We start from the raw sequence: 27,823 nt of genomic DNA on the forward strand, positions 1-27,823 counted from the left end.
AGTGCTGGGCTGGAACAAAAGCATGCACACCCTGTGGGCGCCCATGACCAAGATAGAAGAACATGGGTTAAAATGGATGTACTGTATGCATCTGGGAGAATATAGAGAGGACCAACGGGGCTGATAAACATGGATTCTGAAAAAGCAGCAACATTCACTATATTTACAATAAGCTTTCAAACTATTTACAGCCAAATGTTCTAGATGAGAGGCTGTGGATGTTTGATGAATGAATGACTTGGCTCTGTTAGCCAGGACAGCCTGGTTTAGACAGCCATGATCCTGTCTGATGTTGAGGCCCACTCTGACAGAGCAGAGGCCTGTAGGTATTGGAGCCTGACAGCGAGAATTCCTGTGTCCCAAATGGCACCCTATTCCCTATATAACTCCTTTGGGCCCTGGTCAAAAGTAGTGCACTACATAGGGAATAGTGTGCCATTTGAGACACAGACAGAGTGTAATATCTCTGCTCCTTCGTTCCTCTCCTCTCCCTCACCATGGGTGTCTGCTGCCTGTAAAATCCCCTTACAGACGTTCCCCATTTGTCACACTCACTCACTCACTCACTCACTCACTCACTCACTCACTCACGCTGCTACTGGTCTGGGGGTTGTCAGTGTATGTGTGTGAGTGTGTGTGTGTATGTGACTGTGTGTGAGCTACACTAGTCGTGTGTGTGTGTGTGTGTGTGTGTGTGTGTGTGTGTGTGTGTGTGTGTGTGTGTGTGTGTGTGTGTGTGTGTGTGTGTGTGTGTGTGTGTGTGTGTCAGGGATCCTGACAACCCCCATCTCTCCCAGTGTAATCTCATCAAAGCTGCCACCTGGCAGAGGAACTGTAATCCTTCCTCACTAGGTAAGGTCAGAGTCAAGGTCTCACTTACAAACACACTAAGAGCAATCAGCAGCAGCCAATGGGCAGGATGGTCAGGATGAGAGATGGGTCAGAGTTCAGGATGAGAGGTGGTTCAGAGGTCAGGATGAGAGGTGGTCAGGATGAGAGGTGGTTCAGAGGTCAGGATGAGAGGTGGTTCAAAGGTCAGGATGAGAGGTGGTTCAGAGGTCAGGATGAGAGGTGGTTCAGAGGTCAGGATGAGAGATGGGTCAGAGGTCAGGATGAGAGGTGGTCAGGATGAGAGGTGGGTCAGAGGTCAGGATGAGAGGTGGTTCAGAGGTCAGGATGAGAGGTGGTTCAGAGGTCAGGATGAGAGATGGGTCAGAGGTCAGGATGAGAGGTGGTTCAGAGGTCAGGATGAGAGATGGGTCAGAGGTCAGGATGAGAGATGGGTCAGAGGTCAGGATGAGGGGGGGTCAGAGGTAATTTGGGAGAAGCCTTTTAACTATACAGTTCCCTCAGAAGGAAACCTCTAGCAGCACACTGAATTAACAAGAGGAAACTTCAAACTGGAAAACTTGATAGATAGCCACTCTATGTAGAGTTGACATATGTGATAGAATAAGATGAAACTGTATTAGAATATCATGAAACTGTACTAGAATAAGATGAAACTGTATTAGAATAACATGAAACTGTACTAGAATAACATGAAACTGTATTAGAATAACATGAAACTGTATTAGAATAACATGAAACTGTATTAGAATAACATGAAACTGTACTAGAATAACATGAAACTGTATTAGAATAACATGAAACTGTATTAGAATAACATGAAACTGTACTAGAATAACATGAAACTGTACTCGAACAACATGAAACTGTACTAGAATATCATGAAACTGTACTAGAATAACATGAAACTGTACTCGAACAACATGAAGATGTTCCTGGAATAAGATGAAACTGGACTAGAATAAGATGAAACTGTACTAGAATATCATGAAACTGTACTAGAATAACATGAAACTGTACTAGAATATCATGAAACTGTACTAGAATAACATGAAACTGTATTAGAATAAGATGAAACTGTACTAGAATAAGATGAAACTGTACTAGAATAAGATGAAACTGTACTAGAATATCATGAAACTGTACTAGAATAACATGAAACTGTACTAGAATATCATGAAACTGTACTAGAATAACATGAAACTGTATTAGAATAAGATGAAACTGTACTAGAATAACATGAAACTGTACTAGAATAAGATGAAACTGTACTAGAATATCATGAAACTGTACTAGAATAACATGAAACTGTACTAGAATATCATGAAATTGTACTAGAATAACATGAAACTATTAGAATAAGATGAAACTATACTCGAACAACATGAAACTGTTCCTGGAATAAGATGAAACTGGACTAGAATAAGATGAAACTGTACTAGAATAACATGAAACTGTACTAGAATATCATGAAACTGTACTAGAATAACATGAAACTGTATTAGAATAACATGAAACTGTACTAGAATAAGATGAAACTGTACTAGAATAAGATGAAAATGTACTAGAATATCATGAAACTGGACTAGAATAACATGAAACTGGACTAGAATAACATGAAACTGTACTAGAATAACATGAAACTGTACTAGAATAAGATGAAACTGTACTAGAATATCATGAAACTGTACTAGAATAACATGAAACTGTACTAGAATATCATGAAATTGTACTAGAATAACATGAAACTATTAGAATAAGATGAAACTGTACTCGAACAACATGAAACTGTTCCTGGAATAAGATGAAACTGTACTAGAATAACATGAAACTGTACTAGAATAACATGAAACTGTACTAGAATATCATGAAACTGTACTAGAATAACATGAAACTGTATTAGAATAACATGAAACTGTACTCGAACAACATGAAACTGTACTAGAATAACATGAAACTGTACTAGAATAACATGAAACTGTACTAGAATAACATGAAACTGTACTAGAATATCATGAAACTGTACTAGAATAACATGAAACTGTACTAGAATAACATGAAACTGTACTAGAATATCATGAAATTGTACTAGAATAACATGAAACTATTAGAATAAGATGAAACTGTACTAGAATAACATGAAACTGTACTAGAATATCATGAAACTGTACTAGAATAACATGAAACTGTATTAGAATAAAATGAAACTATTAGAATAAGATGAAACTGTACTCGAACAACATGAAACTGTTCCTGGAATAAGATGAAACTGGACTAGAATAAGATGAAACTGTACTAGAATAACATGAAACTGTACTAGAATATCATGAAACTGTACTAGAATAAGATGAAACTGGACTAGAATAAGATGAAACTGTACTAGAATAAGATGAAACTGTACTAGAATATCATGAAACTGTACTAGAATATCATGAAACTGTACTAGAATAACATGAAACTGTACTAGAATATCATGAAACTGTACTAGAATAACATGAAACTGTACTAGAATAAGATGAAACTGTACTAGAATAACATGAAACTGTACTAGAATAACATGAAACTGTACTAGAATAACATGAAACTGTATTAGAATAAAATGAAACTATTAGAATAAGATGAAACTGTACTCGAACAACATGAAACTGTTCCTGGAATAAGATGAAACTGGACTAGAATAAGATGAAACTGTACTAGAATAACATGAAACTGTACTAGAACAACATGAAACTGTACTAGAATAAGATGAAACTGTACTAGAATAAGATGAAACTGTACTAGAATAAGATGAAACTGTACTAGAATATCATGAAACTGGACTAGAATAACATGAAACTGTACTAGAATAACATGAAACTGTACTAGAATAAGATGAAACTGTACTAGAATATCATGAAACTGTACTAGAATAACATGAAACTGTACTAGAATATCATGAAACTGTACTAGAATAACATGAAACTGTATTAGAATAACATGAAACTGTACTCGAACAACATGAAACTGTACTAGAATAACATGAAACTGTACTAGAATAACATGAAACTGTACTAGAATAAGATGAAATTGTACTAGAATAACATGAAACTATTAGAATAAGATGAAACTGTACTAGAATAACATAACTGTACTAGAATAAGATGAAACTGTATTAGAATAACATGAAACTGTACTAGAATAACATGAAACTGTACTAGAATATCATGAGACTGTATTAGAATAAGATGAACCTGTACTAGAATAAGATGAACCTGTACTAGAATATCATGAAACTATACTAGAATATCATGAAACTGTACTAGAATAACATGAAACTGTACTAGAATAACATGAAACTGTATTAGAATAAAATGAAACTGTACTAGAATAAGATGAAACTGTATTAGAATAAAATGAAACTGTACTAGAAATAGATGAAACTGTACTAGAATAAGATTAACCTGTACTAGAATATCATGAAACTGTACTAGAATAAGATAAAACTGTACTAGAATATCATGAAACTGTACTAGAATAAGATACAACTGTACTAGAATAAGATGAAACTGTACTAGAATAACATGATGTGGTGGAACTATTTGTAGCTCCCTTAAATGTCTTTGACATTAAAGCTTAGTGACAGTCTTAGTCCCAAATGGAACCCTTTTCCCTATTTAGTGCATTACTTTTGACCAGGGTCCATAGGGCCCCCATAGGGCTCTGGTCAAATGTAGTGTACTATGTAGCAAATAGGGTGCCAGTTGGGACGCACCCTAAGTATCAGTCCTACAGAAATGTACCTATGAGCGGGGGGTCCTCCATGGAGATGCCTTGGGCCTGGAGGTGTTTCCTGATGCAGGCCAGCCGGAGTACATTGGGCCCCCAGCGCCGACCCAGCTTATGGATGTGCTGCACCTGGGTCACAAACCTCATGTCCTCTTTCAGCTTGCACTCTGGCCTCCAGTCCTGAGGGGGCGCCACCCTGCACAGCCCATAGCTCTCTGCCTGCCCCCGCACCGCTTCCACATACACCAGGGGGTCGTGGAACTCCTCCAGGCTGGGTCTGAACACTGGCACCTCGGTTAGGGACAGGGGCGGGGTGGTGCTGCACCTCTCTTCTCCCCACTCTCCCGCTCTCCCCGCTGCCTCTCTGCTGCTTTAGGCTCTGCTGCTGGTTTAGCTGGGCTGCTGGTGCCTGGTTTCACCTTGGCTGCTGAGGTAGAGGAAGTGGAGGTGGAAGTGTTCTTGGAAGTGCCCTGGAAAGTTTTCTTAGAAGTAGTGTTCTTAGCTGGTGGTGTAGTGTTAGCAGTAGTAGTATTAGCAGTAGGGGGTATGGGCTGTGCTTGTCGGGTCAACATCAACTTGCCAGCGGAGGCTCGTTTGGGTCTTTGCTCCGAGGAGGAAGGTCGGGATGACGTGACCTTACCAAGATGGCCGCCGGACACCGCCACAGCCTTCTCCTGGACATTGACCTTCCTGCTGCTTCGCGTCTCCGGGGCATTGACCTGCAGTCTAACCTTTTTGACCTCCGGCGAAGACTCCGGTGTCTCTGTTGGACACTCCTCAGCCGGGAGCCCCAGACGTCTCTTGGAGTGCCTGACGCCCTCACGCCCCTGCAGTACCTGCTTACCGCCACATCGGCGTGGGTGAAGCTGCCCGTTGACTCGTTGTAGGCAACATCTGCCGGCTGCCTTGTTGGATTGTACCTCCTGTTTGTTGGGAGTCTTTGCATCGCCGCTTGAGAGTTTTCCTGAGTTGGACTGTGGTGGGCGTGGGTGGCGGCGGGCACTGCCACTGGGACAGCGCCGTTGGTTTTTCAGGGGTTGGCGAGCTTTGGAGGAGGCTCTTTTGTCCAGGGTTAGTTTGGCCTCTTTGAGAAGTCTGGCTTCTTTGAGAAGTCTGGCTTTGGTGTAGGGGATGTGGCCCCTGGGAAGCGCTGTGGCTGTGGACTTCACAGTTCTGGACGGCAGTGGTCGGGAGGCCGGGGGCTTTTTGGCACAGGAGTTGCGTACGGTAGCTGAAGATACCCGCGACATCCTGTTCACTTTAGAAACCTGCAATAGACACAAGGATGATTATCAAAAATAAGTACATTTTGGAAATCTCACATCATCATCATTTATACCTAGCTCCATCATCATTTATACCTAGCTCCATCATCATTTATACCTAGCTCCATCATCATTTATACCTAGCTCCATCATCATTTATACCTAGCTCCATCATCATTTATACCTAGCTCCATCATCATTTATACCTAGCTCCATCATCATTTATACCTAGCTCCATCATCATTTATACCTAGCTCCATCATCATTTATACCTAGCTCCATCATTTATACCTAGCTCCATCATCATTTATACCTAGCTCCATCATCATTTATACCTAGCTCCATCATCATTTATACCTAGCTCCATCATCATTTATACCTAGCTCCATCATCATTTATACCTAGCTCCATCATCATTTATGCCTAGCTCCATCACCATTTATACCTAGCTCCATCACCATTTATACCTAGCTCCATCATCATTTGTACCTAGCTCCATCATCATTTATACCTAGCTCCATCATCATTTATACCTAGCTCCATCATCATTTATACCTAGGTCCAGCATGTCTTCTCCTTCTATATCTATAGCTGCTCGGTCCACGTTTTAAGCTGATCATATACAGTAGTGGAACATTACAGACTTCAGATCTCCTCTCTTACTGAGGTGTACTTGATTAGTTCCAGACCAAGGTGGACAGGACACCAGACAATCTGTCACCTGTTGTATTGCCAAGGACAGGGAGAGGTTTCTGGCATCCCTCCTATACAACAGCAGATGCACAAAGGAGATCAGGACTGTGTCCCAAATGGCATCCTAATCCCTATATAGTTGCCTACTTTTGTCCAGAGCCCATAGGGCACCAATCAAAAGTAGTGCACTACATAGGGAATAGGGTGCCATTTGGATCAGAGACTGAATGAAGACCCAAATTGGAATGTGTTTCAAATAGCACTCATGCTAAATATTCTTAATGACGTATGTCTGCCAAGGTTATGTACATGAAGCCAGTAACTGTCAGTATTATTCCTCTACATAAAGGAGTCTGTGTGTCGGGGAGGGGCTGAGTGTTGCTGGGAAGAATGAGGGAACCATCCCACTCCGCCCACCAGAGGGCATCACTGCTCCCAGTTGCCATACAGAACAATGTGACTATGTCAGCAGTGTAGTGGTGTAGTTTCCACCATACTGCTTCCTTAAACATTACAGATCAGATTTGTAAACGTTGAGGGGTTAGTTACGGCCGAGGGGAAGGGGAAGTCTGGTTTGAGAGAGAGAGAGAGAGAGAGAGAGAGAGAGAGAGAGAGAAGAGAGAGAGAGAGAGAGAGAGAGAGAGAGAGAGAGATAGAGAGAGGAGAGAGAGAGATAGAGAGAGATAGGAGAGAGAAGAGAGAGAGAGAGAGAGAGAGAGAGAGAGAGAGAGAGAGAGAGAGAGAGAGAGAGAGAGAGAGAGAGAGAGAGAGAGAGAGAGAGAGAGAGGAGAGAGAGAGAGAGAGAGAGAGAGAGAGAGAGAGAGAGAGAGAGAGAGAGAGAGGTCAGCATGTCTGTAGCCAACAGGAAGCTGTACCAGGAGGACAGGAAATGTAAACCCTCCAGCAGCGACAGAATACTGGGGCCAACACTAACAGACTGGCACGCTGGCATCAGACACACACTTAATCTGTCCCGAAAGGCACCCTATTCCCTATATAGTACACCCCTTTTGTCCAGAGCCCTATAGGCCTTGGTCAAGGGTAGTACACTACATAGAGAATATTCAATAGAGTGCCATTTGGGATCCAGCCCAGGTACTCTCCATCCCAGCCCATCTGTGTCTCCCTGGTGTACCTGCTTTGGGTGCTCCTGGGTGGGCCTGCTGTGGCGAAGACTGTGGGTGGTGCTGGAGGTCCTGGCTGGGGGTCCTGTAGAGGTCCTGTGGTTCTCCCTCCGGGCCTCTCCCCTCTCAGCCCTCTCTCTGGCCTGGATAGACTCTCTCCCTCTGGGCCTCAGGAAGAGCTCCTTCCCCCGTAAGGACCTGCAGTGGCCATTCAACACTGGAACACAGAATGAGAACGATGAAATGTATGGACTGTTTACACTGTTTTCAACATCAGTTTTACAACTTTTCTGTTTACTCTATCCTTACATTAACCTTGAACGTGTTGTGGCCAAAGCCACATCCACACTGAATGTGTGTGCAGCTATTATTAACAAACCATAAATACCATACTAAATGGACAAACAAAAGTAGGCTAGCTATTCAAACTATGCAGAAGCTTCTCAGATAAACCATATTTCACACTTGAATAATATACGGAAGACAATGCCTAAGCTGATAACTATGATAGCAGTGTCAGTCTATCTGTCATGTGTGTTAAGAGCTATCCTACTGGGCACAGACATCAATTCAACGTCTAATCCACGTTGGTTCAACGTCATTTCATTGAATTGACGTGGAAACAACATTGATTCAACCAGTGTGTTCTCAGTGGGATGCAACTGTCAATCCGTTATGATATGTCTATATTTGTTTTATGTCTGTTACAGGTACATTATTATTCCAAAGTAACTTGAAAAGACGGCGCGTTGAAAAGACGGTGCGTTGAAAAGACGGTACGTTGAAAAGACGGTGCTTTGAAAAGACGACGCGTTGAAAAGACGGTGCGTTGAAAAGACGGTGCGTTGAAAAGACGGTGCGTTGAAAAGACGGTGCGTTGAAAAGACGGCGCGTTGAAAAGACGGCAGGTTGAAAAGACGGCGCGTTGAAAAGACGGCGCGTTGAAAAGACGGCGCGTTGAAAAGACGGCAGGTTGAAAAGACGGCGCGTTGAAAAGACGGCGCGTTGAAAAGACGGCGCGTTGAAAAGACGGCGCGTTGAAAAGACGGTGCGTTGAAAAGACTGTGCTTAATCAAATCAGTAAAAAAGCTTTCAGTGACTCACTGTGGTGCTCCCAGAAGTTTCATTCTAACAAACACCTATTTGAACAGTGACAAATACCATTTCTTTACGACGCTTTAATTTCAACGGCACTCAATATCTCTTTGAAACTAGGAACAAAATAAATCTAGTACCACCCAAGGTTATATTCAAATCTAAAACCATCCATTCAAATATCCTGCAGCTTTCAAACTCCAAGTATTGTTATGATAGGCCTACTGAAAAGAAAGTGTCCAATGTTGGAAAGTAAGATTACAGTGAAACAGAGAAATAGTGTTTGTTGGGTCAGTTAATCAGTGAAAGCGGTGCTCTATATCTGCCTGAGGGAGCTGTATTTTACGCTAAGCAGTTGGCCTCCCGCCAGTGCAGCATATTAAAGTGTCCTACTTGGCACAAGCTCTAGCTGGGAGAAGTCTCTGGTTCCCTCAACGTGTGTAGGACCAACACTCTGGCTAAGGGTAACGTTTGGCTTTCCCACAGAGCACTTTTCAGCACCCACACACACACACACCCTCTGTATACAGTACACACACTCGCACACACAAACAAATGCTCTCACACACACTCATACACACAAACAAATGCTCTCACACACACTCATACACACAAACAAATGCTCTCACACACACTCATACACACAAACAAATGCTCTCACACACACTCATACACACAAACAAATGCTCACACACACACTCATACACACAAACAAATGCTCACACACACACTCATACACACAAACAAATGCTCACACACACACTCATACACACAAACAAATGCTCACACACACACTCATACACACAAACAAATGCTCACACACACTCATACACACAAACAAATGCTCACACACACACTCATACACACAAACCAATGCTCACACACACACTCATACACACAAACAAATGCTCACACACACACTCATACACACAAACAAATACTCTCACACACACTCATACACACAAACAAATGCTCACACACACACTCATACACACAAACAAATGCTCTCACACACACTCATACACACAAACAAATGCTCACACACACACTCATACACACAAACAAATGCTCTCACACACACTCATACACACAAACACATGCTCTCACACACACTCATACACACAAACACATGCTCTCACACACATCCCTTCCTCAACTCTGGCCAGGCTGATTTAAGTGTATGTCTCCTCCTCCTCCTCCTCCTCCTTCATCCATCCATCATAGTTGACAGAATAAACATGAGCTCAACTTTTGACCTCCACAGTAAGTTTCTCTCTCTCTGTAAGATGGTGTCAGAGATGTGTGTGGAGGGAGTCTGGTTGCTCCAGGATTCCTGCTGAGTTGACTGCAGTCTCTGGTTTCACCCCCCCTTCCATACATACTACTGACTGTCTGCACAAGACCTAGCATGTTCACATCCGTCCCAAGACACACTTCCTCAAACACTGTGCTCCACTCTGGCTGTGTCCCAAATGGCAGACTATTACCTTTATAGTAACCAGGGCCCATAGGTCAAAAACTAAGGGCTCTGGTTAAAAGTAGTGCACTATTTTACCTTTATTTAACTTGGCAAGTCAGTTAAGAACAAATTCTTATTTTCAATGACAGCCTAGGAACAGTGGGTTAACTTCCTTGTTCAGGGACAGAACAACAGATTTTTACCTTGTCAGCTCGGGAATTCGATCTTGCAACCTTTCGGTTACTGGCCCAACGCTCTAACCACTAGGCTACCTGCCGGCTACCTGCCGCACTATAGAGGGAATAGGCTGATGGGACCTGGTTAAATGTAGTGCACTATGAAGGGAATAGGGTGCCATTTGTGACTCGGCCTCTGTAGGCCCATAGAACAACCGAGGGCAGAGGAGAGGAGGTCTATTTATGTCCAACCATGGGTTCTATATGGACCTCTATGTGTCCAACCATAGGTTCTATATGGACCTCTATGTGTCCAACCATGGGTTCTATATGGAACTCTATATGTCCAACCATAGGTTCTATATGGACCTTTATGTGTCCAACCATAGGTTCTATATGGACCTCTATATGTCCAACCATAGGTTCTATATGGAACTCTATATGTCCAACCATAGGTTCTATATGGAACTCTATATGTCCAACCATAGGTTCTATATGGACCTTTATGTGTCCAACCATAGGTTCTATATGGACCTCTATATGTCCAACCATAGGTTCTATATGGAACTCTATATGTCCAACCATAGGTTCTATATGTACCTCTATGTGTCCAACCATAGGTTCTATATGGACCTCTATATGTCCAACCATAGGTTCTATATGTAACTCTATATGTCCAACCATAGGTTCTATATGGAACTCTATATGTCCAACCATGGGTTCTATATGGAACTCTATATGTCCAACCATAGGTTCTATATGGAACTCTATATGTCCAACCATAGGTTCTATATGGACCTCTATGTGTCCAACCATAGGTTCTATATGGAACTCTACATGTCCAACCATGGGTTCTATATGGACCTCTATATGTCCAACCATAGGTTCTATATGGACCTCTATATGTCCAACCATAGGTTCTATATGGAACTCTATATGTCCAACCATAGGTTCTATATGGACCTCTATGTGTCCAACCATAGGTTCTATATGTAACTCTATATGTCCAACCATGGGTTCTATATGGAACTCTATATGTCCAACCATAGGTTCTATATGGAACTCTATATGTCCAACCATAGGTTCTATATGGACCTCTATGTGTCCAACCATAGGTTCTATATGTAACTCTATATGTATACTGTACAAACATTGCTGCACCTTTAAGATGCATGGCCCTGGGTGAGGTCTGGGTGAGAGCTGCTGCTCCTTTAAGACCCATGGCCCTGGGTGAGAGCTGCTGAACCTTTAAGACCCATAGCCCTGGGTGAGAGCTGCTGCTCCTTTAAGACCCATAGCCCTGGGTGAGAGCTGCTGCTCCTTTAAGACCCATGGCCCTGGGTGAGGTCTGGGTGAGAGCTGCTGCACCTTTAAGACCCATAGCCCTGGGTGAGAGCTGCTGCTCCTTTAAGACCCATAGCCCTGGGTGAGAGCTGCTGCTCCTTTAAGACCCATGGCCCTGGGTGAGGTCTGGGTGAGAGCTGCTGCACCTTTAAGACCCATGGCCCTGGGTGAGAGCTGCTGCTCCTTTAAGACCCATGGCCCTGGGTGAGAGCTGCTGCTCCTTTAAGACCCATGGCCCTGGGTGAGAGCTGCTGCTCCTTTAAGACCCATGGCCCTGGGTGAGAGCTGCTGCTCCTTTAAGACCCATGGCCCTGGGTGAGCTCTGGGTGAGAGCTGCTGCACCTTTAAGACCCATGGCCCTGGGTGAGAGCTGCTGCTCCTTTAAGACCCATGGCCCTGGGTGAGAGCTGCTGCTCCTTTAAGACCTATGGCCTGGGTGAGGTCTGGGTGAGAGCTGCTGCTCCTTTAAGACCCATGGCCCTGGGTGAGAGCTGCTGCTCCTTTAAGACCCATGGCCCTGGGTGAGAGCTGCTGCTCCTTTAAGACCCATGGCCCTGGGTGAGCTCTGGGTGAGGACTGTGTATACTTTGCTTCAGTTGTAGTGAATAACGCCTGGTGCTATGCATACAGGTTGTGTGTGTGTGTGTGTGTGTGTGTGTGTGTGTGTGTGTGTGTGTGTGTGTGTGTGTGTGTGTGTGTGTGTGTGTGTAAAGGGAGGATGATGGAGCTCTGTTTGTGGACGCGGATCATTGAGTACATGGTTTGCTTCCTAAATGGCACCCTATTCTCTATGTAGTGCACTACTTTTGGCCTGGGTCCTGGTTAAAAGTAGTGCCCTATAGATTTGGGATGCTCCCCATCAACTCATGGTGTGAGAGGAGACAGAGCTGTAATTCACTAGGCTTCTTCTGATTGGTGAGGGAGAATTATACAGTATGGGCCTCTAGGCTCTGTTACTAGGTAGAGTAGAACGACGTCTGGGAAAGAGTGAGTGACGTAACTGGCTGACTGAGTTATTGTGAGCAAACCAAGCAAACGACTGAGTGAGTGACTGAGTGAACAAGAAGGTGAACAAAACAACATGGTAGATCAGTAGTGAGTACCAAAACAACATGGAGATCAGTAGTGACTACCAAAACAACATGGAGATCAGTAGTGAGTACCAAAACAACATGGTAGATCAGTAGTGACTTCCAAAACAACATGGAGATCAGTAGTGAGTACCAAAACAACATGGTAGATCAGTGGTGAGTACCAAAACAACATGGTAGATCAGTAGTGACTTCCAAAACAACATGGAGATCAGTAGTGAGTACCAAAACAACATGGTAGATCAGTGGTGAGTACCAAAACAACATGGTAGATCAGTAGTGGGTACCAAAACAGCATGGTAGATCAGTAGTGGGTACCAAAACAACATGGTAGATCAGTAGTGAGTACCAAAACAACATGGAGATCAGTAGTGAGTACCAAAACAACATGGAGATCAGTTGTGTGTACCAAAACAACATGGTAGATCAGTAGTGAGTACTAAAACAACATGGTAGATCAGTAGTGACTTCCAAAACAACATGGAGATCAGTAGTGAGTACCAAAACAACATGGAGATCAGTAGTGGGTACCAAAACAACATGGTAGATCAGTAGTGGGTACCAAAACAACATGGTAGATCAGTAGTGAGTACCAAATCATCATGGTAGATCAGTAGTGAGTACCAAAACAACATGGAGATCAGTAGTGACTTCCAAAACAACATGGAGATCAGTAGTGGGTACCAAAACAACATGGTAGATCAGTAGTGGGTACCAAAACAACATGGTAGATCAGTAGTGGGTACCAAATCATCATGGTAGATCAGTAGTGAGTACCAAAACAACATGGAGATCAGTAGTGACTTCCAAAACAACATGGAGATCAGTAGTGGGTACCAAAACAACATGGTAGATCAGTAGTGACTACCAAAACAACATGGAGATCAGTAGTGAGAATCAAAACAACATGTTAGATCAGTAGTACCATGTCCATTGGAGACCTTCTTCCCCGGCGTTGTTTTGTTTTTCCGCTGTGAGGACGGACAGGAAGTTGAGTTGTGGCTGTGAGCTGACATCCTGTCGTCACACTCCTCCTCTTCATCATCTTCATCCTCCAGATCCACATCATCCTGGGCACTCCCAAAGTACGCCATGTTGCCTGGCAACGCAGCCGAGCCTGAGAGGGAGGATGGGAGGGAGGAGAGTAGAGAGGGGGAGCACAGACAGAGGGATGGGCATGGAGGAAGAGAGGGACAGAGAGAGGGATACAGATGCCTTTAGAAAGGAGTCTGCAGCACACAACTGAACCGATATTACCACTAGCCGTAGCAACAAGAACATTCATTTATTGCAACTCAAAAGAATCAACACATTTTGACGTAGAGATACTCAACACAATGATGAAGAGCTCTTATTGCAGTATGACAAGTTTGAGGCCATTGTTGCCATGGAAAATGCCAGATGTGCTTCAATCTTCCTCTGACCAGGAAATCAGCTGTCATTTTCTGTTTATTTTCCAATTCTACATGATTAATCAGCACCGTTGGGCGACACCCAGCAGGTGATCACACGGCCACACCGACACGGTGTGTTGAGTGCTTTACTCATCTCCATCCATACTACCCACCTCCCTCCTCATCTCCATCCATACTACCCACCTCCCTCCTCATCTACATCCACACTACCCACCTCCCACCTCATCTCCATCCATACTACCCACCTCCCTCCTCATCTACATCCACACTACCCACCTCCCTCCTCATCTCCATCCATACTACCCACCTCCCTCCTCATAGTTCCATCCATACTACCCACCTCCCTCCTCATCTCCATCCATACTACCCACCTCCCTCCTCATCTACATCCACACTACCCACCTCCCTCCTCATCTCCATCCATACTACCCACCTCCCTCCTCATAGTTCCATCCATACTACCCACCTCCCTCCTCATCTCCATCCATACTACCCACCTCCCTCCTCATAGTTCCATCCATACTACCCACCTCCCTCCTCATCTCCATCCATACTACCCACCTCCCTCCTCATCTCCATCCATACTACCCACCTCCCTCCTCATAGTTCCATCCATACTACCCACCTCCCTCCTCATCTCCATCCATACTACCCACCTCCCTCCTCATCTCCATCCATACTACCCACCTCCCTCCTCATAGTTCCATCCATACTACCCACCTCCCTCCTCATCTCCATCCATACTACCCACCTCCCTCCTCATCTACATCCACACTACCCACCTCCCTCCTCATCTCCATCCATACTACCCACCTCCCTCCTCATCTCCATCCATACTACCCACCTCCCTCCTCATCTCCATCCATACTACCCACCTCCCTCCTCATAGTTCCATCCATACTACCCACCTCCCTCCTCATAGTTCCATCCATACTACCCACCTCCCTCCTCATCTCCATCCACACTACCCACCTCCCTCCTCATCTGCATCCATACTACCCACCTCCCTCCTCATCTCCATCCATACTACCCACCTCCCTCCTCATAGTTCCATCCATACTACCTACCTCCCTCCTCATCTCCATCCATACTACCCACCTCCCTCCTCATCTCCATCCATACTACCCACCTCCCTCCTCATCTCCATCCATACTACCCACCTCCCTCCTCATAGTTCCACCCATACTACCCACCTCCCTCCTCATCTCCATCCATACTACCCACCTCCCTCCTCATAGTTCCATCCATACTACCCACCTCCCTCCTCATTGTTCCATCCATACTACCCACCTCCCTCCTCATCTCCATCCATACTACCCACCTCCCTCCTCATAGTTCCATCCATACTACCCACCTCCCTCCTCATCTCCATCCATACTACCCACCTCCCTCCTCATCTCCATCCATACTACCCACCTCCCTCCTCATCTCCATCCATACTACCCACCCTCCCTCCTCATCTCCATCCATACTACCCACCTCCCTCCTCATAGTTCCATCCATACTACCCACCTCCCTCCTCATAGTTCCATCCATACTACCCACCTCCCTCCTCATCTCCATCCACACTACCCACCTCCCTCCTCATCTGCATCCATACTACCCACCTCCCTCCTCATCTCCATCCATACTACCCACCTCCCTCCTCATAGTTCCATCCATACTACCTACCTCCCTCCTCATCTCCATCCATACTACCCACCTCCCTCCTCATCTCCATCCATACTACCCACCTCCCTCCTCATCTCCATCCATACTACCCACCTCCCTCCTCATAGTTCCACCCATACTACCCACCTCCCTCCTCATCTCCATCCATACTACCCACCTCCCTCCTCATAGTTCCATCCATACTACCCACCTCCCTCCTCATTGTTCCATCCATACTACCCCACCTCCCTCCTCATCTCCATCCATACTACCCACCTCCCTCCTCGTAGTTCCATCCATACTACCCACCTCCCTCCTCATCTCCATCCATACTACCCACCTCCCTCCTCATCTCCATCCATACTACCCACCTCCCTCCTCATCTCCATCCATACTACCCACCTCCCTCCTCATAGTTCCATCCATACTACCCACCTCCCTCCTCATCTCCATCCATACTACCCACCTCCCTCCTCATAGTTCCATCCACACTACCCACCTCCCTCCTCATCTCCACACAGGACGAGATCCGTAATCATCTGCACAATCCACAATGGCACGAAAGCCAAAACACACAGCTCAGGTACTCACACATATCAACGGACATTGTAACAATAATCGACAGCCCAATGGAAACCAAAGGGAACATTATACAAGTACTAATCAGTGGGAATAGGGGCCAGATGTGCGTAATAAAAGTTCCCAGAGGGATCCGTGACACACATTTATACTGACTCTACACACGTCCGCACACTGACACTCCAACATGCACAGACATTTATACTGACTCTACACACACACAGTGTCACGCCCTGACCTTAGAGAGCATTTTTTATTCTCTATTTTTTTAGGTCAGGGTGTGACTTGGGTGGGCATATCTATGCTTCTATTTCTTTGTTGACCTAGTATGGTTCCCAATCAGAGGCAGCTGTTTATCGTTGTCTCTGATTGGGGATCATACTTAGGCAGCCCTTTTTCCCACCTGTGATTGTGGGATCTTGTTTGTGTGTAGTTGCTTTCTGCACTGCATGTAGCTTTACGTTTGTTTTTGTATTTTTGTTGTTTTTCCCGGTGTCATTGTAAATAAAAGACAATACCACGCTGCACCTTGGTCTCATTCCAACAACGGGCGTAACACACAGTCACATACAATCATCATTTACACTGCTGCTACTCTGTTTATCATATATCCTGATGCCTAGTCACCTTACCCCTACACATATCTACCTCTATCACTCCAGTATCCCTGTACATTGTTAATATGGTACTGAACTGACCCTGTATATAGTCACCTTACCCCTATACATATCTACCTCTATCACTCCAGTATCCCTGTACATTGTTAATATGGTACTGACCCTGTATATAGTCACCTTACCCCTACACATATCTACCTCTATCACTCCAGTATCCCTGTACATTGTTAATATGGTACTGACCCTGTATATAGTCACCTTACCCCTACACATATCTACCTCCATCACTCCAGTATCCCTGCACATTGTTAATATGGTACTGACCCTGTATATAGTCACCTTACCCCTATACATATCTACCTCCATCACTCCAGTATCCCTGTACATTGTTAATATGGTACTGAACTGACCCTGTATATAGTCACCTTACCCCTATACATATCTACCTCCATCACTCCAGTATCCCTGTACATTGTTAATATGGTACTGAACTGACCCTGTATATAGTCACCTTACCCCTATACATATCTACCTCTATCACTCCAGTATCCCTGTACATTGTTAATATGGTACTGACCCTGTATATAGTCACCTTACCCCTATACATATCTACCTCTATCACTCCAGTATCCCTGTACATTGTTAATATGGTACTGACCCTGTATATAGTCACCTTACCCCTATACATATCTACCTCTATCACTCCAGTATCCCTGTACATTGTTAATATGGTACTGACCCTGTATATAGTCACCTTACCCCTATACATATCTACCTCTATCACTCCAGTATCCCTGCACATTGTTAATATGGTACTGAACTGACCCTGTATATAGTCACCTTACCCCTATACATATCTACCTCTATCACTCCAGTATCCCTGTACATTGTTAATATGGTACTGAACTGACCCTGTATATAGTCACCTTACCCCTATACATATCTACCTCTATCACTCCAGTATCCCTGCACATTGTTAATATGGTACTGACCCTGTATATAGTCACCTTACCCCTATACATATCTACCTCTATCACTCCAGTATCCCTGTACATTGTTAATATGGTACTGAACTGACCCTGTATATAGTCACCTTACCCCTATACATATCTACCTCCATCACTCCAGTATCCCTGTACATTGTTAATATGGTACTGACCCTGTATATAGTCACCTTACCCCTATACATATCTACCTCCATCACTCCAGTATCCCTGTACATTGTTAATATGGTACTGAACTGACCCTGTATATAGTCACCTTACCCCTATACATATCTACCTCTATCACTCCAGTATCCCTGCACATTGTTAATATGGTACTGACCCTGTATATAGTCACCTTACCCCTATACATATCTACCTCTATCACTCCAGTATCCCTGTACATTGTTAATATGGTACTGAACTGACCCTGTATATAGTCACCTTACCCCTATACATATCTACCTCCATCACTCCAGTATCCCTGTACATTGTTAATATGGTACTGACCCTGTATATAGTCACCTTACCCCTATACATATCTACCTCTATCACTCCAGTATCCCTGCACATTGTTAATATGGTACTGAACTGACCCTGTATATAGTCACCTTACCCCTATACATATCTACCTCTATCACTCCAGTATCCCTGTACATTGTTAATATGGTACTGACCCTGTATATAGTCACCTTACCCCTATACATATCTACCTCCATCACTCCAGTATCCCTGTACATTGTTAATATGGTACTGAACTGACCCTGTATATAGTCACCTTACCCCTATACATATCTACCTCCATCACTCCAGTATCCCTGTACATTGTTAATATGGTACTGACCCTGTATATAGTCACCTTACCCCTATACATATCTACCTCCATCACTCCAGTATCCCTGTACATTGTTAATATGGTACTGAACTGACCCTGTATATAGTCACCTTACCCCTATACATATCTACCTCTATCACTCCAGTATCCCTGCACATTGTTAATATGGTACTGACCCTGTATATAGTCACCTTACCCCTATACATATCTACCTCCATCACTCCAGTATCCCTGCACATTGTTAATATGGTACTGAACTGACCCTGTATATAGTCACCTTACCCCTATACATATCTACCTCCATCACTCCAGTATCCCTGTACATTGTTAATATGGTACTGACCCTGTATATAGTCACCTTACCCCTATACATATCTACCTCCATCACTCCAGTATCCCTGTATATTGTTAATATGGTACTGAACTGACCCTGTATATAGTCACCTTACCCCTATACATATCTACCTCCATCACTCCAGTATCCCTGTACATTGTTAATATGGTACTGACCCTGTATATAGTCACCTTACCCCTATACATATCTACCTCTATCACTCCAGTATCCCTGTACATTGTTAATATGGTACTGAACTGACCCTGTATATAGTCACCTTACCCCTATACATATCTACCTCTATCACTCCAGTATCCCTGCACATTGTTAATATGGTACTGAACTGACCCTGTATATAGTCACCTTACCCCTATACATATCTACCTCTATCACTCCAGTATCCCTGTACATTGTTAATATGGTACTGAACTGACCCTGTATATAGTCACCTTACCCCTATACATATCTACCTCTATCACTCCAGTATCCCTGTACATTGTTAATATGGTACTGAACTGACCCTGTATATAGTCACCTTACCCCTATACATATCTACCTCTATCACTCCAGTATCCCTGTACATTGTTAATATGGTACTGACCCTGTATATAGTCACCTTACCCCTATACATATCTACCTCTATCACTCCAGTATCCCTGCACATTGTTAATATGGTACTGAACTGACCCTGTATATAGTCACCTTACCCCTATACATATCTACCTCTATCACTCCAGTATCCCTGTACATTGTTAATATGGTACTGAACTGACCCTGTATATAGTCACCTTACCCCTATACATATCTACCTCTATCACTCCAGTATCCCTGTACATTGTTAATATGGTACTGACCCTGTATATAGTCACCTTACCCCTATACATATCTACCTCTATCACTCCAGTATCCCTGTACATTGTTAATATGGTACTGACCCTGTATATAGTCACCTTACCCCTATACATATCTACCTCTATCACTCCAGTATCCCTGTACATTGTTAATATGGTACTGAACTGACCCTGTATATAGTCACCTTACCCCTATACATATCTACCTCTATCACTCCAGTATCCATGTACATTGTTAATATGGTACTGACCCTGTATATAGTCACCTTACCCCTATACATATCTACCTCTATCACTCCAGTATCCCTGTACATTGTTAATATGGTACTGAACTGACCCTGTATATAGTCACCTTACCCCTATACATATCTACCTCTATCACTCCAGTATCCCTGTACATTGTTAATATGGTACTGAACTGACCCTGTATATAGTCACCTTACCCCTATACATATCTACCTCTATCACTCCAGTATCCCTGTACATTGTTAATATGGTACTGACCCTGTATATAGTCACCTTACCCCTATACATATCTACCTCTATCACTCCAGTATCCCTGTACATTGTTAATATGGTACTGAACTGACCCTGTATATAGTCACCTTACCCCTATACATATCTACCTCTATCACTCCAGTATCCCTGTACATTGTTAATATGGTACTGACCCTGTATATAGTCACCTTACCCCTATACATATCTACCTCTATCACTCCAGTATCCCTGTACATTGTTAATATGGTACTGAACTGACCCTGTATATAGTCACCTTACCCCTATACATATCTACCTCTATCACTCCAGTATCCCTGCACATTGTTAATATGGTACTGACCCTGTATATAGTCACCTTACCCCTATACATATCTACCTCTATCACTCCAGTATCCCTGTACATTGTTAATATGGTACTGAACTGACCCTGTATATAGTCACCTTACCCCTATACATATCTACCTCTATCACTCCAGTATCCCTGCACATTGTTAATATGGTACTGACCCTGTATATAGTCACCTTACCCCTATACATATCTACCTTTATCACTCCAGTATCCCTGTACATTGTTAATATGGTACTGAACTGACCCTGTATATAGTCACCTTACCCCTATACATATCTACCTCTATCACTCCAGTATCCCTGTACATTGTTAATATGGTACTGAACTGACCCTGTATATAGTCACCTTACCCCTATACATATCTACCTCTATCACTCCAGTATCCCTGCACATTGTTAATATGGTACTGAACTGACCCTGTATATAGTCACCTTACCCCTATACATATCTACCTCTATCACTCCAGTATCCCTGTACATTGTTAATATGGTACTGACCCTGTATATAGTCACCTTACCCCTATACATATCTACCTCTATCACTCCAGTATCCCTGCACATTGTTAATATGGTACTGAACTGACCCTGTATATAGTCACCTTACCCCTATACATATCTACCTCCATCACTCCAGTATCCCTGTACATTGTTAATATGGTACTGACCTGACCCTGTATATAGTCACCTTACCCCTATACATATCTACCTCTATCACTCCAGTATCCCTGTACATTGTTAATATGGTACTGACCCTGTATATAGTCACCTTACCCCTATACATATCTACCTCTATCACTCCAGTATCCCTGCACATTGTTAATATGGTACTGAACTGACCCTGTATATAGTCACCTTACCCCTATACATATCTACCTCCATCACTCCAGTATCCCTGTACATTGTTAATATGGTACTGACCCTGTATATAGTCACCTTACCCCTATACATATCTACCTCTATCACTCCAGTATCCCTGTACATTGTTAATATGGTACTGACCCTGTATATAGTCACCTTACCCCTATACATATCTACCTCCATCACTCCAGTATCCCTGTACATTGTTAATATGGTACTGACCCTGTATATAGTCACCTTACCCCTATACATATCTACCTCTATCACTCCAGTATCCCTGTACATTGTTAATATGGTACTGAACTGACCCTGTATATAGTCACCTTACCCCTATACATATCTACCTCCATCACTCCAGTATCCCTGTACATTGTTAATATGGTACTGAACTGACCCTGTATATAGTCACCTTACCCCTACACATATCTACCTCCATCACTCCAGTATCCCTGTACATTGTTAATATGGAACTGACCCTGTATATAGTCACCTTACCCCTATACATATCTACCTCCATCACTCCAGTATCCCTGCACATTGTTAATATGGTACTGACCCTGTATATAGTCACCTTACCCCTATACATATCTACCTCTATCACTCCAGTATCCCTGCACATTGTTAATATGGTACTGACCCTGTATATAGTCACCTTACCCCTATACATATCTACCTCTATCACTCCAGTATCCCTGTACATTGTTAATATGGTACTGACCCTGTATATAGTCACCTTACCCCTATACATATCTACCTCCATCACTCCAGTATCCCTGTACATTGTTAATATGGTACTGACCCTGTATATAGTCACCTTACCCCTATACATATCTACCTCCATCACTCCAGTATCCCTGTACATTGTTAATATGGTACTGAACTGACCCTGTATATAGTCACCTTACCCCTATACATATCTACCTCTATCACTCCAGTATCCCTGCACATTGTTAATATGGTACTGACCCTGTATATAGTCACCTTACCCCTATACATATCTACCTCCATCACTCCAGTATCCCTGCACATTGTTAATATGGTACTGAACTGACCCTGTATATAGTCACCTTACCCCTATACATATCTACCTCCATCACTCCAGTATCCCTGTACATTGTTAATATGGTACTGACCCTGTATATAGTCACCTTACCCCTATACATATCTACCTCCATCACTCCAGTATCCCTGTATATTGTTAATATGGTACTGAACTGACCCTGTATATAGTCACCTTACCCCTATACATATCTACCTCCATCACTCCAGTATCCCTGTACATTGTTAATATGGTACTGACCCTGTATATAGTCACCTTACCCCTATACATATCTACCTCTATCACTCCAGTATCCCTGCACATTGTTAATATGGTACTGAACTGACCCTGTATATAGTCACCTTACCCCTATACATATCTACCTCTATCACTCCAGTATCCCTGTACATTGTTAATATGGTACTGAACTGACCCTGTATATAGTCACCTTACCCCTATACATATCTACCTCTATCACTCCAGTATCCCTGTACATTGTTAATATGGTACTGACCCTGTATATAGTCACCTTACCCCTATACATATCTACCTCTATCACTCCAGTATCCCTGTACATTGTTAATATGGTACTGACCCTGTATATAGTCACCTTACCCCTATACATATCTACCTCTATCACTCCAGTATCCCTGTACATTGTTAATATGGTACTGAACTGACCCTGTATATAGTCACCTTACCCCTATACATATCTACCTCTATCACTCCAGTATCCATGTACATTGTTAATATGGTACTGACCCTGTATATAGTCACCTTACCCCTATACATATCTACCTCTATCACTCCAGTATCCCTGTACATTGTTAATATGGTACTGAACTGACCCTGTATATAGTCACCTTACCCCTATACATATCTACCTCTATCACTCCAGTATCCCTGTACATTGTTAATATGGTACTGAACTGACCCTGTATATAGTCACCTTACCCCTATACATATCTACCTCTATCACTCCAGTATCCCTGTACATTGTTAATATGGTACTGACCCTGTATATAGTCACCTTACCCCTATACATATCTACCTCTATCACTCCAGTATCCCTGTACATTGTTAATATGGTACTGAACTGACCCTGTATATAGTCACCTTACCCCTATACATATCTACCTCTATCACTCCAGTATCCCTGTACATTGTTAATATGGTACTGACCCTGTATATAGTCACCTTACCCCTATACATATCTACCTCTATCACTCCAGTATCCCTGTACATTGTTAATATGGTACTGAACTGACCCTGTATATAGTCACCTTACCCCTATACATATCTACCTCTATCACTCCAGTATCCCTGCACATTGTTAATATGGTACTGACCCTGTATATAGTCACCTTACCCCTATACATATCTACCTCTATCACTCCAGTATCCCTGTACATTGTTAATATGGTACTGAACTGACCCTGTATATAGTCACCTTACCCCTATACATATCTACCTCTATCACTCCAGTATCCCTGCACATTGTTAATATGGTACTGACCCTGTATATAGTCACCTTACCCCTATACATATCTACCTTTATCACTCCAGTATCCCTGTACATTGTTAATATGGTACTGAACTGACCCTGTATATAGTCACCTTACCCCTATACATATCTACCTCTATCACTCCAGTATCCCTGTACATTGTTAATATGGTACTGAACTGACCCTGTATATAGTCACCTTACCCCTATACATATCTACCTCTATCACTCCAGTATCCCTGCACATTGTTAATATGGTACTGAACTGACCCTGTATATAGTCACCTTACCCCTATACATATCTACCTCTATCACTCCAGTATCCCTGTACATTGTTAATATGGTACTGACCCTGTATATAGTCACCTTACCCCTATACATATCTACCTCTATCACTCCAGTATCCCTGCACATTGTTAATATGGTACTGAACTGACCCTGTATATAGTCACCTTACCCCTATACATATCTACCTCCATCACTCCAGTATCCCTGTACATTGTTAATATGGTACTGACCTGACCCTGTATATAGTCACCTTACCCCTATACATATCTACCTCTATCACTCCAGTATCCCTGTACATTGTTAATATGGTACTGACCCTGTATATAGTCACCTTACCCCTATACATATCTACCTCTATCACTCCAGTATCCCTGCACATTGTTAATATGGTACTGAACTGACCCTGTATATAGTCACCTTACCCCTATACATATCTACCTCCATCACTCCAGTATCCCTGTACATTGTTAATATGGTACTGACCCTGTATATAGTCACCTTACCCCTATACATATCTACCTCTATCACTCCAGTATCCCTGTACATTGTTAATATGGTACTGACCCTGTATATAGTCACCTTACCCCTATACATATCTACCTCCATCACTCCAGTATCCCTGTACATTGTTAATATGGTACTGACCCTGTATATAGTCACCTTACCCCTATACATATCTACCTCTATCACTCCAGTATCCCTGTACATTGTTAATATGGTACTGAACTGACCCTGTATATAGTCACCTTACCCCTATACATATCTACCTCCATCACTCCAGTATCCCTGTACATTGTTAATATGGTACTGAACTGACCCTGTATATAGTCACCTTACCCCTACACATATCTACCTCCATCACTCCAGTATCCCTGTACATTGTTAATATGGAACTGACCCTGTATATAGTCACCTTACCCCTATACATATCTACCTCCATCACTCCAGTATCCCTGCACATTGTTAATATGGTACTGACCCTGTATATAGTCACCTTACCCCTATACATATCTACCTCTATCACTCCAGTATCCCTGCACATTGTTAATATGGTACTGACCCTGTATATAGTCACCTTACCCCTATACATATCTACCTCTATCACTCCAGTATCCCTGTACATTGTTAATATGGTACTGACCCTGTATATAGTCACCTTACCCCTATACATATCTACCTCCATCACTCCAGTATCCCTGTACATTGTTAATATGGTACTGAACTGACCCTGTATATAGTCACCTTACCCCTATACATATCTACCTCCATCACTCCAGTATCCCTGTACATTGTTAATATGGTACTGAACTGACCCTGTATATAGTCACCTTACCCCTATACATATCTACCTCCATCACTCCAGTATCCCTGTACATTGTTAATATGGTACTGAACTGACCCTGTATATAGTCACCTTACCCCTATACATATCTACCTCTATCACTCCAGTATCCCTGCACATTGTTAATATGGTACTGAACTGACCCTGTATATAGTCACCTTACCCCTATACATATCTACCTCTATCACTCCAGTATCCCTGTACATTGTTAATATGGTACTGACCCTGTATATAGTCACCTTACCCCTATACATATCTACCTCTATCACTCCAGTATCCCTGTACATTGTTAATATGGTACTGACCCTGTATATAGTCACCTTACCCCTATACATATCTACCTCCATCACTCCAGTATCCCTGTACATTGTTAATATGGTACTGACCCTGTATATAGTCACCTTACCCCTATACATATCTACCTCCATCACTCCAGTATCCCTGTACATTGTTAATATGGTACTGACCCTGTATATAGTCACCTTACCCCTATACATATCTACCTCCATCACTCCAGTATCCCTGTACATTGTTAATATGGTACTGACCCTGTATATAGTCACCTTACCCCTATACATATCTACCTCTATCACTCCAGTATCCCTGTACATTGTTAATATGGTACTGAACTGACCCTGTATATAGTCACCTTACCCCTATACATATCTACCTCTATCACTCCAGTATCCCTGTACATTGTTAATATGGTACTGAACTGACCCTGTATATAGTCACCTTACCCCTATACATATCTACCTCCATCACTCCAGTATCCCTGTACATTGTTAATATGGTACTGAACTGACCCTGTATATAGTCACCTTACCCCTACACATATCTACCTCCATCACTCCAGTATCCCTGTACATTGTTAATATGGAACTGACCCTGTATATAGTCACCTTACCCCTATACATATCTACCTCCATCACTCCAGTATCCCTGCACATTGTTAATATGGTACTGACCCTGTATATAGTCACCTTACCCCTATACATATCTACCTCTATCACTCCAGTATCCCTGCACATTGTTAATATGGTACTGACCCTGTATATAGTCACCTTACCCCTATACATATCTACCTCTATCACTCCAGTATCCCTGTACATTGTTAATATGGTACTGACCCTGTATATAGTCACCTTACCCCTATACATATCTACCTCCATCACTCCAGTATCCCTGTACATTGTTAATATGGTACTGAACTGACCCTGTATATAGTCACCTTACCCCTATACATATCTACCTCCATCACTCCAGTATCCCTGTACATTGTTAATATGGTACTGAACTGACCCTGTATATAGTCACCTTACCCCTATACATATCTACCTCCATCACTCCAGTATCCCTGTACATTGTTAATATGGTACTGAACTGACCCTGTATATAGTCACCTTACCCCTATACATATCTACCTCTATCACTCCAGTATCCCTGCACATTGTTAATATGGTACTGAACTGACCCTGTATATAGTCACATTACCCCTATACATATCTACCTCTATCACTCCAGTATCCCTGTACATTGTTAATATGGTACTGAACTGACCCTGTATATAGTCACCTTACCCCTATACATATCTACCTCTATCACTCCAGTATCCCTGCACATTGTTAATATGGTACTGAACTGACCCTGTATATAGTCACCTTACCCCTATACATATCTACCTCTATCACTCCAGTATCCCTGTACATTGTTAATATGGTACTGACCCTGTATATAGTCACCTTACCCCTATACATATCTACCTCTATCACTCCAGTATCCCTGCACATTGTTAATATGGTACTGAACTGACCCTGTATA

The 27,823-nt window shown here is 42.9% G+C and overlaps 1 protein-coding gene across 1 annotated transcript in view; it reads right to left on the reverse strand.

Annotated features, from left to right (window-relative positions):
• The window catches only part of LOC115187632 (protein Jumonji-like), a 112,074-nt gene that overhangs the window by 24,798 nt on the left and 59,453 nt on the right, over nucleotides 1-27,823 (reverse strand). The window contains 4 exon segments of the mRNA XM_029746603.1: nucleotides 4,629-4,923; nucleotides 4,926-5,882; nucleotides 7,708-7,913; nucleotides 13,787-13,978. Coding sequence (XP_029602463.1) covers nucleotides 4,629-4,923; nucleotides 4,926-5,882; nucleotides 7,708-7,913; nucleotides 13,787-13,978 — 1,650 coding nt within the window.

Source organism: Salmo trutta, unplaced genomic scaffold, assembly GCF_901001165.1.
Source record: "Salmo trutta unplaced genomic scaffold, fSalTru1.1, whole genome shotgun sequence".
In the NCBI taxonomy this organism is placed as follows: Eukaryota; Metazoa; Chordata; class Actinopteri; order Salmoniformes; family Salmonidae; genus Salmo; species Salmo trutta.